Raw genomic sequence first — 15975 nt, forward strand, 5'->3', positions numbered from 1 at the left:
CAATATTGTCACTATTGTCCACCATCGTCTGCCAGTAGTGGTAGATGCCAGGATAATGTTTTTGGGGGACACTAGTCTCTGAGAGGGAAATTACATTTCATCAATTTTTATACCACGCTACCCAATTCAATGGCAGCGAGCGATAGCGTTTTACTCCAGAATAAGGTGGTCTCATTACTGTCAGGCTGGTGTATTCCATCTGTGCTGTCGCTAGCCATCACTGCACATCAGTTTTACATTGGTCGGGGTGCCAAGAGTCTAACCCCAACCAAATAGCTGTAGTACACTGGTGATTGCAATGATCCCTTCACTTCCAAAGTAAGTGGAAATGTCCATTATAAAGAGCTATTGGACTGCAAAGAGCTCCATATACTGTACCGGGACAGGGGTCCACTACTGACCAAGCGGTTCTGTGTGTAAAAATTGCCCTCCATCATGTGAATTGAGACCTTTGGAAATGTTTGTCACACCAAATAGCTATCTGTAGAAAGCTATCATTTTCAGGTCTGTAATTAGGGTCTGGGGGTGCCTACAGTATTTATGGATACCCAGGTTATAACCAATCTTTTTATTGCAGGCTTTCTTCAATATAATAGTGTCTCAAACGGCAGACATGATTGCACGGTGGATGGCCATAGGTTTTGCACATGGTAAGTGTACACAAAAACTACCATGTAGTCCAGTACCTGATTTACAGTGTTTCAAAGGCTGCAATTATACGGCGACTTCAGTACACATGTGACGCTTCAGGGGTATGGACTGTGACGCTTCAGAGGTTTTGGCAGCGTCCGAGAGTGGACCCTCTGGGTCACGGAACTGAGGCCCCCGGGACGAGCGCACCAGGTGGAACCGACCCCTATACAGGGACCATTAGGGGCAGGCCCGCGGGGGGTCAGACACTGTGACAGCTGGAACCAAGAGGGGCGGCTCGAGGGACTGAAATGACTAAAGGCTGGAGAGGCTTACCAAGGAACGGGACTCCATGCAGGAAGTGAGAGAAGGCAGCACGGACGACTGACAGGCAATGGGCAGGAGTACAGGACATGGAACTTGAGCAGACACTGGAGGACGGAACAGAGACAGGGGACCGGGGAACGTAGACAGTGGCACCCGGACCAGGCAGGACAGAGGACGGGCAGGAAGACAGGACAACAACCAGTGGCAGAGACAGCAAGACTGGAACTAGGAAAAGCACAGGACATAGGGAAGACCTATAGACAAGCTATAGGCGGCCAAATTAGAGCAGGTAGACACACACAATAATCAGGCGTCTTCCCCTTATGGGAGACGCCTGATATATCCCCTGCTGGCAGGCGATTGGCTAACCGCTAATCGGCCGCCGCCCACCGCAGGGTTAAACAACCCGACGGCCGCGCGCCCGCAACCTAATGCGCATGTGCGGGCCAGCAGCTGTCGGGAGACCAAGGAGGCGGGGCGCGCGTGAGCAGGAGGAGGAGGGAGGCACGCGTGAGCGGGAGAGAGGAGGAGGCGGCGGCACGCGACGGGCCGGGTAAGAAACAGCCGCGGGGGTACCCGGTGCTAGGGGAACGGCGGTGGGCACGACCGCTGCCGTTACAACACATAACTAAAGATTGCTGTATGTGGCTGCTACTTCAGATCTACAGTTGTATCGCATTGCGACCTACAAGGTACTGTGACAGGCAAGTCACAACAAATACAACTGTTTTTTGGCTTTTTATGAATTTATTTTCGGGGTACCTTACGGACCTTAATATGACCCCATTCACCTGCAATATAGCAGCATTACATAGTGATCATTGGCAGCGTGTCCTATGTTGCCTCCAAAATTTCTTTGTTTCCTCAGTCTTATATAAATTCAATCAGTTCATTTCTAGACTAATAGATCTTGCAAGGAATTATAATGTTTAGCCAGATCTGTACACAGTTCATTACTTCTAATCTCTGGGGAGTTGCTGTATGGTCTGAAGCTGATACTTCTACTGTTTGATCGCTAAAACTCCAGCAGTCAAAAAACATCATTTACAGATACATAATTTCTGAATAAGATGAGCCTACATATAATAGCTGTATAAAGAAAACTTAAGTCTGAACTGAGAAAATAAATTAATGTGTATTCACAATGTAAGTGCATATTAACACATGACCATTAACCAGAGAAAACAGAAAGCAAAAAACACAAATAAAAAATAAACTGCAAATAATGCATAAAGGTAATAATAATAAGGGTATTTAGTAAACATAATTTTGATCAAAATAATGTACAAGCATCCCGCCACGTCACGGCAACCCTTGTGGGACAGTCCTACTCTAGTATTTAAAACCTTTTCACTTGCCAAGTGACATGAATTATGTTTACTAAATACCCTTATTATTATTATTACCTTTATGCATTATTTGCAGTTTATTTTTTACTTTTTAGTTGTGTTTTTTGCTTTTTGTTTTCTCTATATAATAGCTGTATGCATGAAGAGGTCAGACAGAAAAAAGAGTGCAGAGGATGGGACTAAGGCCACTTGTAAAAAGCGTGGTCAGCCATGTGCCCCATATACATACATACCATATATACAGTTCTGGCAAAAATTAAGAGACCACTTCCAAATGTTCAGTTTGTCTGATTTTTCTCTTTATAGGTATATTTTGAGTAAAATGTAAATTCTTCTTTTAGTCTACAAACTTCTGACAACATGGCTCTGAATAAAGCAATAAATTTTGTTTTTTTTTTTCTGAAAAGGAGAAATGGTCAAAATTAAAAAACAAACAAACAGTCCTTTCAGACCTCAAATAATGCAAAGAAAACAAGTTCATAATCATTTAGAGACAACAATACTAATGTTTTAACTCGGGAAGAGTTCAGAAATCAATATTTTGTGGAATAACCATGATTTTTAATCACAGCTTTCATGCGTCTTGGCTTGCTTGCCACCAGTCTTTGCTTCTGGCGCAAAAATTTAAGCAGTTCTTTGTTTGATGGCTTGTGACTATCCATCGTCCTCGTGATTACATTCCAGAGGTTTTCAATGGGGTTCAGGTCTGGAGAATGGGCTGCCCATGACAGGGATTTGATGTGGTGGTCTCTTAATTTTTGCCGGAGCTGTATACTGGGCATGTGACTGTACAGTAAAGTTATCAGGGGACCTAGTAGGCAACAGTATGCCAGAGATGGGTCCCATAGTATGCACAAATGATATGTATAGAACAAATTACCTGAAAAATAACGTCTAGAACAGAAGATGTACCAAAACATGCGCACCAAGCATGGGACTAGATGTCATGGGTGTAGGACCCACAGTAGTTGTTTATCCTCCTGATAACAAAGGATTAGTCAGTTGAAATCCAATTAGTTGATCTTTATCACCTCCAACATCTGCTGTTGGGGTAAAGTCAGGTGCCTACATATAAATTATTCTTCAAAAAATGTCCAGATTAGGATGATCTACAGCTGGCATCTGCCTTTAACCACTAAAGCCCCCGTTACACATAGCGATATCGCTAGCAATATCGCTGTAACGTCACCGATTTTGTGACGTAGCAGCGATATTGCTAGCGATATCGCTACATGTGATACTTACCTCCGACCGGCTCCCCCGCTGGTTATCGCTCGTCGCGCGAGAACGTCCTGGTCCATTTCTCGTCGGGCGCTTCCTGCTGGGCTTCCTGTGGCGCTGACGAGCGAAGCGTGGACGCGGGCGGGAGGACATCAGGATCGCCGCGTCTGACAGGTAAGTAGCGACCCCCGACCCCTGCGATGTCGCTGGTGAGATCTGCCTGTGTGGCAGCTCACTAGCGACCATTTAGCGATGCACCAGCCATCCATATCGTTGTCGGGATCGCTGGTGCATCGCTAAGTGTAACGGTACCCTAAGAGAACATTTTTCTAAAGTAAAGTCTGTCAGAAGCAGTCAACCCAAAAAGGCTACTACAGACTTGGTAGTAAGGGAATATGGATTTTGGAACAAGGGGGAAAAAAATGTAAATATTGGCTCAGGTGGGAAGGGGTTAAATTGAGTTTGCTAAAGTACTTGTGAAAGCTATTATCAGAGGAGACCAAGATGTCTGCTGTCATAACCATGTGCACAAAATAGAAGGAAAAAAAACCCTACAGATGTAGCAAACGCCAAACCAAGGCAGTAAGAGCACAACGTGAGAAACCTTGGTGTGCTGCTGGGATAGCGCGGCTGCTGCACAGCTAAGGGAATAAATACTTGGCCTCATCTCTATGATCAGGATGTAAGTAATGGTTTTAGCTAATGTGACTGTCGCTGATACATTCCTTTTTAAAAGAATTTTACTCCATAATATTTTCTGGCGTGGTGTAAGTTTTTACGTTTTACAATGAAGATGATAGAAAAAAAGCTACAATGCTTTATATTCTTCATAGCCAACACATATCATAAAGTTACTAATGCATATATTCATCATACGGGAATCACGTTCTGTAGAGGATTCAGGCTGAGAGATCCCAGAGACGACTGCTGGGGGCTTTCATGCCACTTCATTTCTCCAGCTGATGTACAGTTAGGTCCATATATATTTGGACAGATACAACATTTTTCTAATTTTGGTTCTAGACATTACCACAATGAATTTTAAACAAAACAATTCAGATGCAGTTGAAGTTCAGACTTTCAGCTTTCATTTGAGGGTATCCACATTAAAATTGGATGAAGGGTTTAGGAATTTTAGCTCCTTAACATGTGCCCCCCTGTTTTTAAAGGGACCAAAAGTAATTGGACAATTGACTCCAAGGCTATTTCATGGACAGGTGTGGGCAATCCCTTTTTTATGTCATTCTCAATTAAGCAGATAAAAGGCCTGGAGTAGATTTGAGGTGTGGTGCTTGCATTTGGAAGGTTTTGCTGTGAAGGAAACATGCGGTCAAAGGAGCTCTAAATGCAGGTGAAACAAGCCATCCTTAAGCTGCAAAAACAGAAAAAACCCATCCGAGAAATTGCTACAACATTAGGAGTGGCAAAATCTACAGTTTGGTACATCCTGAGAAAGAAAGCAAGCACTGGTGAACTCATCAATGCAAAAAGACCTGGGCGCCCACGGAAGACAACAGTGGTGGATGATCGCAGAATAATCTCCATGGTGAAGAGAAACCCCTTCACAACAGCAAACCAAGTGAACAACACTCTCCAGGAGGTAGGTGTATCAATATCCAAATCTACCATAAAGAGAAGACTGCATGAAAGTAAATACAGAGGGTTCACTGCACGGTGCAAGCCACTCATAAGCATCAAGAATCAAAAGGCTAGACTGGACTTTGCTAAAAAACATCTAAAAAAGCCAGCACAGTGCTGGAAGAACATTCTTTGGACAGATGAAACCAAGATCAACCTCTACCAGAATGATGGAAAGAGAAAAGTATGGCGAAGGCGTGGTACAGATCATGATCCAAAGCATACCACATCATCTGTAGAACACGGCGGAGGCAGTGTGATGGCTTGGGCATGCATGGCTGCCAGTGGCACTGGGTCACTAGTGTTTATTGATGATGTGACACAGGACAGAAGCAGCCGAATGAATTCTGAGGTATTCAGAGCCATACTGTGTGCTCAGATCCAGCCAAATGCAACCAAACTGATTGGTCGTCGTTTCATACTACAGATGGACAATGACCCAAAACATAAAGCCAAAGCAACCCAGGAGTTTATTAAAGCAAAGAAGTGGAATATTCTGGAATGGCCAAGTCAGTCACCTGATCTCAACCCAATTGAGCATGCATTTCACTTGTTAAAGACTAAACTTCAGACAGAAAGACCCACAAACAAACAGCAACTGAAAACCACCGCAGTGAAGGCCTGGCAGAGCATCAAAAGGAGGAAACACAGCGCCTGGTGATGTCCATGAGTTCAAGACTTCAGGCAGTCATTGCTAACAAAGGGTTTTCAACCAAGTACTAGAAATGAACATTTTATTTACAATTATTTAATCTGTCCAATTACTTTTTGTCCCTTTAAAAACAGGATGGCACATGTTAAGGAGCTGAAACTCCTAAACCCTTCATCCAATTTTTATGTGGATACCCTCAAATGAAAGCTGAAAGTCTGAACTTCAACTGCATCTGAAATGTTTTGTTTAAAATTCATTGTGGTAATGTCTAGAACCAAAATTAGAAAAATGTCTCTGTCCAAATATATATGGACCTAACTGTAACCTGTCTGTGATTGCTGCTCTGAAGCTGTCCCCGTCACAGCTCGTCTGATCGGTGTTATCTTGTCCTGCCCGCCGCTGCTCAGTACGGATGTGAGATGCTGTGACCTTCCTTCCAAATCCTTATCTCTGCTTTCATGCAGCTTTAGTGCTCATCACGCATTTCTGTAGACACAGCAGAGTGTGTAATCATTGCAAGTTATTTCTTTCCTTCTTTTTGCTTCTGTAGCACCAACATGTTCTGCAGCGATTTACAAAGACTTACATACACAGGGGCCGTATTCATAGGAAGTATTAAATAGGGAGAACATGGAAACCTGCAAAATATACACCCAATACCCTGGTGTTGCATTAACTCACAAGACACGTTTCCGCTTAAATGGAACCTGAATTTTGATCCAAATGTACTGTACATTAAGTTGTCCACATCTTTAGGGTCTTTTTCTCAGCCTCTATCACGCCTCCATCCTTATGACTGACATCTTTATATTCTCGTCTGTTACTTGTGTATTCCCATGTGTCTAAAGGCCACCAATGTGCACAGTAGTTTTGCGGAAACCAGGATTGTGTCCCATTGCGCATCCGCCAGTAAATGGTGATCATTGCACATGCGCAAAATTCTGAGAGCAAATCTGCCTCATACACAAGAACTCTCAGCCGGACTTTCCTGTGTTCTGTATAAGAGAGCCACTGCCAAAGGACTCTGGCAGCGGCTTATCTTCCAGACAATAAAAGGATGGGCTGTCGAAAATTCGATGTGCCAGATCTTTCCCTCCCCGGGTATCATCTGTCAGACGGACATCCACATTCATATTAGTTTGTTGGTGGATCCCGCCAATATTAGTGAGTTTGGCCATCTTTGATATATTGTGTATTGGGGTCTTAGTGAGTCACAAGCCTTTGTATCATCTATGATAATTACCTAGTAAAGTTGGTGCGAAGTGATTCACAGGTCCCAGTCCATTTGCCACGCGAGTAATCTATGGCATCTAGTAAAAAGAAGAGCCGCGGATGTCGTCAGGTATTAGAGGTGGTTCTCCCACTCCCGCCGTCAGGTAAGAGGCGGTTCTCCCACACCCACCCTCCGGTAAGAGGCGCTTCTCCCGCTTCCGTCGTCACCGATTACTGATGTGGCTGACGGACTGGGTCTTGCGCATCGATTCGCACCAACTCTAGTACCTACCCAATTCTAAGACACTGGATATTTAGAATTTAAGTACCTGAAGTTTCCCATTTTCTTATTGCAGGTGTGTGCAATACCGATAACTTCAGCCTCCTGTCCATCACTATTGATTATGGCCCTTTTGGTTTCATGGAAAGTTACAATGCTGGTGAGTCTCCACTGCCCACTTATACTGATTCTCCATTCTTCTTCGTTGTAGAAGGATTTGTTGTGCATGCTAGGAGCAGGGGCAGATTTACTAATCCTGTGCAATGCTTAGGCTAGACAGACTTAACATGTGCCTCTTTAGATGCCTTTGTCTAACTTTATATCACCTTTTGGATGGCTCACCTTTTTCACACCTAAATTTTGGGCCTTTTTGTTCCATAGAGTTGCATTTTAAGCCTCTCCTTTTCAACAATGTCAGGCCCACTTTTCGTGTGAGCAGTGTTTAAGACCCGTCATAAATAGGTGTAAAATTAGATGCACCAAAATGTAAGTTATTTTACGCCAATGTTGAGGTGAACTGAGAATAGTGAATCTGCCCTATTGAGTTGGTCAGGGAATTTACAGATGTCTAAAGCTGGGGCTACACAACGACTTTGGCCATGACATCAACCAAAGTTCTCCAGGTGTTTCTTCTACATTGCAGCACATTATGGAGTCTCTTCATACAGGTTCATTCAGGCGTCCATACAAATCGGTTCGAGATCGGACTGCAATGCCTGGACGGACCGTGGGTCTCCTGATCTGAGTGTGACAGTTTCATGGCCATATATGAAACTGTCATGCTCAGGTCAGGAGACCCGCGGTCTGATCTCAGGCCAATTTGTAGAATGTCTGAATGGTTCCTGGCCCTGAGAGTTCTGCGACAAGCAAGTTTAAAAAAAAAAAAAATCTGATGAGGTTGAACTTCTTGCACTTTGCTTCCTGCAGATACAATACCTTCGGTCTAGCAATGTGCCCACATTCACCTGTATTGCGCTGCGGTGTAGCAATGGCACCTTGCAAATTTTGGACCGCTCAACAGGTGTCAAAGTCACCGTGTAGCCTCAGACTTCATTGCACAGTGCTGGACCTAAGATGGAAGCCACAAAACTTGCTGATCAGAGAAGTACAGTTACCCTCGCCAAGCCGGAGAAGAAAGCGACCCAACACTGGTTTAGCGCTGTTGTCCCATCCTTCTCAAGATCATTTTGGGGGTCTTGTATGTCGGACCCCCGGCAATTACAAAGTAATGGCATACCATAGTGTATCTTTATTTATTTGAACACTACATAATGCACAACGGTTGACCCTTCGTCTTGTTTGCAGCCATCCATTCTGTGCAGATCTGAAAGGCATGCTGGATACCTTTCCCCCCCAGCACGGAAGGATTTAACATATTTTCCAAAGAAAATAAATGTTCCAGGTGATAGATGAGCATTATGTGCCTGCCACGACTTACACAGATTACTCTGGTTAGCATAACAGGGAACGTTTATCATGTACCACTAACAATCATTTGCGTTACCGCTCGTGTCTGCGAGGAGGAGGACGGCAGAGAGCATCTGGAAATCTGTAGCCTCTCCTGCGAAAATAAATACCCTATAGCTTGCAGCACTGGAGATGGGGAGACTTCGGTTCCTTCTAAGTTTCTCATGTAGTTACCGAGCCAGAAATAAGGTCCATTGTTGAAATGGTTGCAATTATTATTTATTTTAATTAACTTTTTTTTTTTTTCAGTACCTTGGTAATTTACGCTCTGTTTTTCTTGAAATAGATTACGTTCCAAACACATCTGACGATGAAGGGAGGTACGGGATCGGCAACCAGGCCCACGCTGGAATGTTTAATCTGAACAAGCTGCTTGTAGCTTTAAGTCCCATGATGGACACCAGGCAAAAACACATGTGAGCAATCCCCTCCTGTGTCCGAAATGACCCCCATCCAGTCTCCCATCTTAGGACGCATCCATACCGGTCTTGTGGCATTGTAGACTGCTGCTGACGGGTGTGTGCGTCCTGTCACCCCCTTTGAACATGTTGATCCTACGACCCGTGGGAAAATAAATGACAGAGTTTGAAAAACATTGTGTTGATAAAGGACCGATGAGGGCTGGAATTAGGTGTTTATTTTTTTGCAAATGAAGACTGACCTGACATGACAGCCTGCTGGAGGCATAGCGAACACGCACGTGACGCCGAGTGCGGGATAACGTCTATAGGTGCCATCCCAAGGTGTACAGTGGGGCAAAAAAGTATTTAGTCAGTCAGCAATAGTGCAAGTTCCACCACTTAAAAAGATGAGAGGCGTCTGTAATTTACATCATAGGTAGACCTCAACTATGGGAGACAAACTGAGAAAAAAAAATCCAGAAAATCACATTGTCTGTTTTTTTTTTCATTTTATTTGCATATTATGGTGGAAAATAAGTATTTGGTCAGAAACAAAATTTCATCTCAATACTTTGTGATATATCCTTTGTTGGCAATGACAGAGGTCAAACGTTTTCTGTAAGTCTTCACAAGGTTGCCACACACTGTTGTTGGTATGTTGGCCCATTCCTCCATGCAGATCTCCTCTAGAGCAGTGATGTTTTTGGCTTTTCGCTTGGCAACACGGACTTTCAACTCCCTCCAAAGGTTTTCTATAGGGATGAGATCTGGAGACTGGCTAGGCCACTCCAGGACCTTGAAATGCTTCTTACGAAGCCACTCCTTCGTTGCCCTGGCGGTGTGCTTTGGATCATTGTCATGTTGAAAGACCCAGCCACGTTTCATCATCAATGCCCTTGCTGATGGAAGGAGGTTTGCACTCAAAATCTCACGATACATGGCCCCATTCATTCTTTCATGTACCCGGATCAGTCGTCCTGGCCCCTTTGCAGAGAAACAGCCCCAAATCATGATGTTTCCACCACCATGCTTTACAGTAGGTATGGTGTTTGATGGATGCAACTCAGTATTCTTTTTCCTCCAAACACGACAAGTTGTGTTTCTACCAAACAGTTCCAGTTTGGTTTCATTAGACCATAGGACATTCTCCCAAAACTCCTCTGGATCATCCAAATGCTCTCTAGCAAACTTCAGACGGGCCCGGACATGTACAGGCTTAAGCAGTGGGACACGTCTGGCACTGCAGGATCTGAGTCCATGGTGGCGTAGTGTGTTACTTATGGTAGGCCTTGTTACATTGGTCCCAGCTCTCTGCAGTTCATTCACTAGGTCCCCCCGCGTGGTTCTGGGATTTTTGCTCACCGTTCTTGTGATCATTCTGACCCCACGGGGTGGGATTTTGCGTGGAGCACCAGATCGAGGGATATTATCAGTGGTCTTGTATGTCTTCCATTTTCTAATTATTGCTCCCACAGTTGATTTCTTCACTCCAAGCTGGTTGGCTATTGCAGATTCAGTCTTCCCAGCCTGGTGCAGGGCTACAATTTTGTTTCTGGTGTCCTTTGACAGCTCTTTGGTCTTCACCATAGTGGAGTTTGGAGTCAGACTGTTTGAGGATGTGCACAGGTGTCTTTTTATACTGATAACAAGTTTAAACAGGTGCCATTACTACAGGTAATGAGTGGAGGAAAGAGGAGACTCTTAAAGAAGAAGTTACAGGTCTGTGAGAGCCAGAAATCTTGATTGCTTGTTTCTGACCAAATACTTATTTTCCACCATAATATGCAAATAAAATGAAAAAAAAAAACAGACAATGTGATTTTCTGGATTTTTTTTTCACAGTTTGTCTCCCATAGTTGAGGTCTACCTATGATGTAAATTACAGACGCCTCTCATCTTTTTAAGTGGTGGAACTTGCACTATTGCTGACTGACTAAATACTTTTTTGCCCCACTGTACGTGTGAGTGGAGCGCTTGTAATAAAATCGTCATGGTCACGGTGCAGCGCATGACCAACAGTGGTGTGCAGCGCTCTCCATCCAGGCTGTCATACGCCATGCTGGGTTAGGAGACTCGGCACTCTAAATGACACCAGATAATTCCCGGCTGTCCAAGCCTTTTTATGGACCCACAGTCCTGGGATTATTTGGTTCCTGATGGTCTGTAAAGTGTTTCCGATATATCTGGATGCCTTTTTGAGCTCCTCTCATTTTGTCTGCTGCCCACCCTGACTGCTGTTATCTCCTGGAAATGACCGCCCCCACAATGACTGCCTGCTTCCTCAGTACCATGTCCTGGTGTGTAATTGTCATCACCTATTGCTAATTGACTATTCTGGGAGTAACGAGCTGAGGATTTCCTGTGGGGAGTCCACACACTCGTAGGCCTCGTTCACATGTTCATGTTTCCAGTACGTGTGGTGTCCAGTTTTTTCACAGATACCGCACGTGCCCATTATACCCTATGCTGCTATGCATACAGTATGTCTGTGTTTTTACACTGACTGCGTGTCCAATAAAACACACGGAGACATGTCTATTTTTTTCTGCCAGCATCAATGACAAGGGCCAATACAAGTCTATGGGTGTGTGAAAAACTCGTACAGCACACGGATGGCATCCATTTGTTATCCGTGTTTAACATAGCAACCTCTAGGAGAAACTTTGTCATTTAATTCTTTATACATATCAGAAAAACACTGATGACACACTGATGGTAAACATGGACATGTGGAGGTCACACGGACACACTGATGGTAAACATGGACATGTGGAGGTCACACGGACACACTGATGGTAAACACGGACACACGGGTGTCACACTGATGATACACTGATGGTAAACATGGACATGTGGAGGTCACACGGACACACTGATGGTAAACATGGACATGTGGAGGTCACACGGACACACTGATGGTAAACACGGACACACGGGTGTCACACTGATGATACACTGATGGTAAACACGGACACATGGGTGTCACACCGATGACACACTGATGGTAAACACGGACACACTGGTGTCACACCGATGACACACTGATGGTAAACACGGACACACTGGTGTCACACTGATGATACACTGATGGTAAACACGGACACATGGGTGTCACACTGATGACACACTGATGGTAAACACGGACACACGGATGTCACACCGATGACACACTGATGGTAAACACGGACACACGGGTGTCACACTGATGACACACTGATGGTAAATACGGACACACGGGTGTCACACTGATGACACACTGATGGTAAACACGGACACACGGGTGTCACACTGATGACACACTGATGGTAAACACGGACACACGGGTGTCACACTGATGACACACTGATGGTAAACACGGACACATGGATGTCACACCGATGACACACTGATGGTAAACACGGACACACGGATGTCACACCGATGACACACTGATGGTAAACACGGACACACGGGTGTCACACTGATGACACACTGATGGTAAATACGGACACACGGGTGTCACACTGATGACACACTGATGGTAAACACGGACACACGGGTGTCACACTGATGACACACTGATGGTAAACACGGACACACGGGTGTCACACTGATGACACACTGATGGTAAATACGGACACACGGGTGTCACACTGATGACACACTGATGGTAAACACGGACACACGGGTGTCACACTGATGACACACTGATGGTAAACACGGACACATGGGTGTCACACTGATGACACACTGATGGTAAACACGGACACACGGGTGTCACACTAATGACACACTGATGGTAAACACGGACACACGGGTGTCACACTGATGACACACTGATGGTAAACACGGACACACGGGTGTCACACTGATGACACACTGATGGTAAACACGGACACATGGTGACACACTGATGGCACCAGTACTGGTTTTTCACTTATGTGACGTGTGAAGGAGGCCTAAGGGTATGAGCACATGGCGTCTTTTAGATGCTGGAGTACCCACATTGATTTTGAAGCAGAAGACTCTTCAAAACAAAGCTTGTGGCATTTCCACTGAGGAGCCTTTTCTGACATCTTTTTGGATGGTTTTTGCGGCCTTTTTTTTTTTGAAAAAAAAATCATATTTTACATAGTGTCTGCTTCCAATCGGCAGCCGCCTGGAGAATGGATCGGTCACTTCTTTTGTTGCTTCCTGGCTTTCGAGAAGTGATAAAAAATGGAGCATATTCATAGCAAGTCGTCATTTGGCACCGATGTGCACACATTAATTTTTTTGTCCTTTTTTTAGCACTTTCACAGGCGGTTTCAAGGCGGAATCCACCTGAAAAAGACGCCGTGTGCACCTACACTAAAGGGCCTAAGGGCAAAAGAAGTCTTATTCCGTTAGACTCCGCTCCCTGGCATAGCCCTACATCAGATCCATTAGTCACCCAGTAGATCTGCATCCTTTGAACGCCAAAGTTCCAGTTCTTCTTGTTTTGGACGATACCTTGTTAGACGGGTCCTTTGATCAGTTGATTACAGATTGTCCTGTTACAGCACTCCCACAGGGGAGAAGAAGTATTACACGGTTTTCCATTGAAATCATTAGGGTGAACATGAAATACCTGGATGTGTTGGGTCCTCCAGACACAGAGAGACCGACCATCTCTACAGTACTGTGACTAATGAGAAATGAGTGACCCCTTATTATTTGAGAAACATTATCAACTAAAATGTATAAAAAAAACAAAACATCCAATTTTGAGGTTTCTAGGAAAACCAAAGCAGATCTTATCTACTATCTGATATAACACATAGAGACTTTGAGTATAATCCAAAAATGTATTTAATTCCAATACAACAAAAATTTTTTTTATATGAATAATAAAGCAGAGGCTACTAATACACACAAAAGGACTATACACTGGCAAAATGTCTGAGAATAATGCACAGAGCCCGTAATAAATAGTAACATTTCAATAAATATCATAAGGGCAACAAATGCAGGAGATATAATAATAATTTGCAAGATAAAATGCTTAATGTAAACAACGACAAAGCAAAGTCCAGCAATAACGTGAGCAATCCAGGATGCTGTTAAAAATTTTTTTCTTTTTATTCATAAATCCATTAAAATGCAATGGTCCAGCAGTTCAAAACATGCTTAATGTATCACAAAAATGGTCATGACTAAATGCTGCTAGAGACCATAAATTTGATGAAATATAATGAATTTCATAAATAAGTGTATCAAAATAGCAAGATTATATATAATAATCTAAATTAATGAAATAATTTATGTGTATACAAATACCTATACTAGCACCAATAGTGCAAAATGAGTGCTTTATCTTAATGAAAGACCAAGTGGTCACAATAAATAGACTAAAGACTCATGCAGCATTGTATAAAGAGATGTCAACATGAAGCAAAAAAAGCCAAAGTTATCATACACATAGCCAGTGGAAGTCCAGCGCCCCGACGCACGTTTCATGACTCACTGCATCAGGAGGCCTTCATATTGACATCTCTACATACAATGCTGCATGAGTCCTTGGTCTATTTATTGTGACCACTTGGTCTTTCATTAAGATAAAGCACTCATTTTGCACTCATTAGTCTGCATCAGAGCTGCATTCACAAAACGGTATGATTTATTTATTATATATTTTGCCTTCATTGGAGCAGTAAAATGGTGACAAAGCAGTAAATACTTGCATCACTGCTGACTTACTGACCATTTCATTTCAGAGCCTCCACAATTCTTGTAGGGTTCCCGGACCTGTATTACCAGAGGTAAGTCATAATTCGGATTATTAACTCTTTATGTTACCATACAAACCCATTTCATGTTCCCCTCCTTGATTACAGATTCACAGAACTTTTTAGGGCCAAATTGGGATTTGTGGGTGCAAAGGAAGAAGACTTGACCTTGATTGTGACTTTTCTTACCGTACGTGACACTGGACACGTAATGGAAAAATTGGCTGTTTAAGATTGGATCACATATTAGATTCTATACAGTATATATATATATTTTTTTTTTTTTGTATCCTATAGATAATGCAAGACACAAAGGCTGATTTTACAATGTCATTTCGTCAGCTGAGTGAGATAACAGACTGCCAGCTATGGAATACCACTATCCCGGAGGTATCGGTATAGTTAAAGGGTTTTTTTGGGACGTAGATCCTGATGACCTATCCTTATTATTGGAGTCACCTGCGGGTCAGGACATTGAAAGTGCACCTTCATGGATTACATAGACGCAGTACCAAGTTGTGTTTGCAACTGCACCCCTGTCATTCTCCCGGTCAGTGAGGTTCTTGCGAATTGGATGCCCACCAACCTAATATTGATGACCATTAATATGTAACTAAGTTGTATTGGAAGGGTCTTCGACATCTGATCAGGAAGTGCTGGCCTGGGAGGGAAAACCTGTCAGCGAGTGTTTGGCTTTGTATCCACTTCTCACTCTGGCAAAGAGATGGGGATCCTGGAGGATTAGCTGTTAAATCAGAATTCACTAATAAGGCGCAGGACAATGGGGTTTCTAATCTGAACAATTACCCAAAGCTCCTTTAATACAGTTTTATGGAAAATTGATTAAAAATGATTTTTTTTCTTTTGTCTCGCCATCTTTTTGTTTTTATGTCTTTGCTTCTTGTTAAAGGAATACTGGGCACTTCATGACATCAGCCGACACGTGGACTTCGCAGCATGGGTCAATGCATACTCACAGAGACTAAAAAGGTAAAAAGTATAAAAATCAGAATATTTACACTTTTAGACCTCATTCAGATGGCCGTTTTTGTCGTACGAGTGCTATTCGTGG

At 43.5% G+C, this 15975-nt stretch overlaps 1 protein-coding gene across 5 annotated transcripts in view; it reads left to right on the top strand.

Annotated features, from left to right (window-relative positions):
• LOC141095628 (protein adenylyltransferase SelO-like) overlaps positions 1–15975 on the top strand; it is a 52267-nt gene that overhangs the window by 31890 nt on the left and 4402 nt on the right. For all 5 annotated transcript variants that reach the window (XM_073581752.1, XM_073581748.1, XM_073581751.1 and 2 more), the window contains exons 11-17: positions 578–650; positions 7386–7469; positions 9063–9192; positions 14892–14936; positions 15012–15093; positions 15201–15293; positions 15814–15893. In XM_073581752.1, the coding sequence (XP_073437853.1) occupies positions 578–650; positions 7386–7469; positions 9063–9192; positions 14892–14936; positions 15012–15093; positions 15201–15293; positions 15814–15893 (587 nt within the window). The remainder of the gene's footprint in view (positions 1–577; positions 651–7385; positions 7470–9062; positions 9193–14891; positions 14937–15011; positions 15094–15200; positions 15294–15813; positions 15894–15975) is intronic.

This window comes from Dendrobates tinctorius, unplaced genomic scaffold, assembly GCF_039654945.1.
Source record: "Dendrobates tinctorius isolate UK_male_01 unplaced genomic scaffold, ASM3965494v1 ptg000070l, whole genome shotgun sequence".
NCBI lineage: Eukaryota > Metazoa > Chordata > Amphibia > Anura > Dendrobatidae > Dendrobates > Dendrobates tinctorius.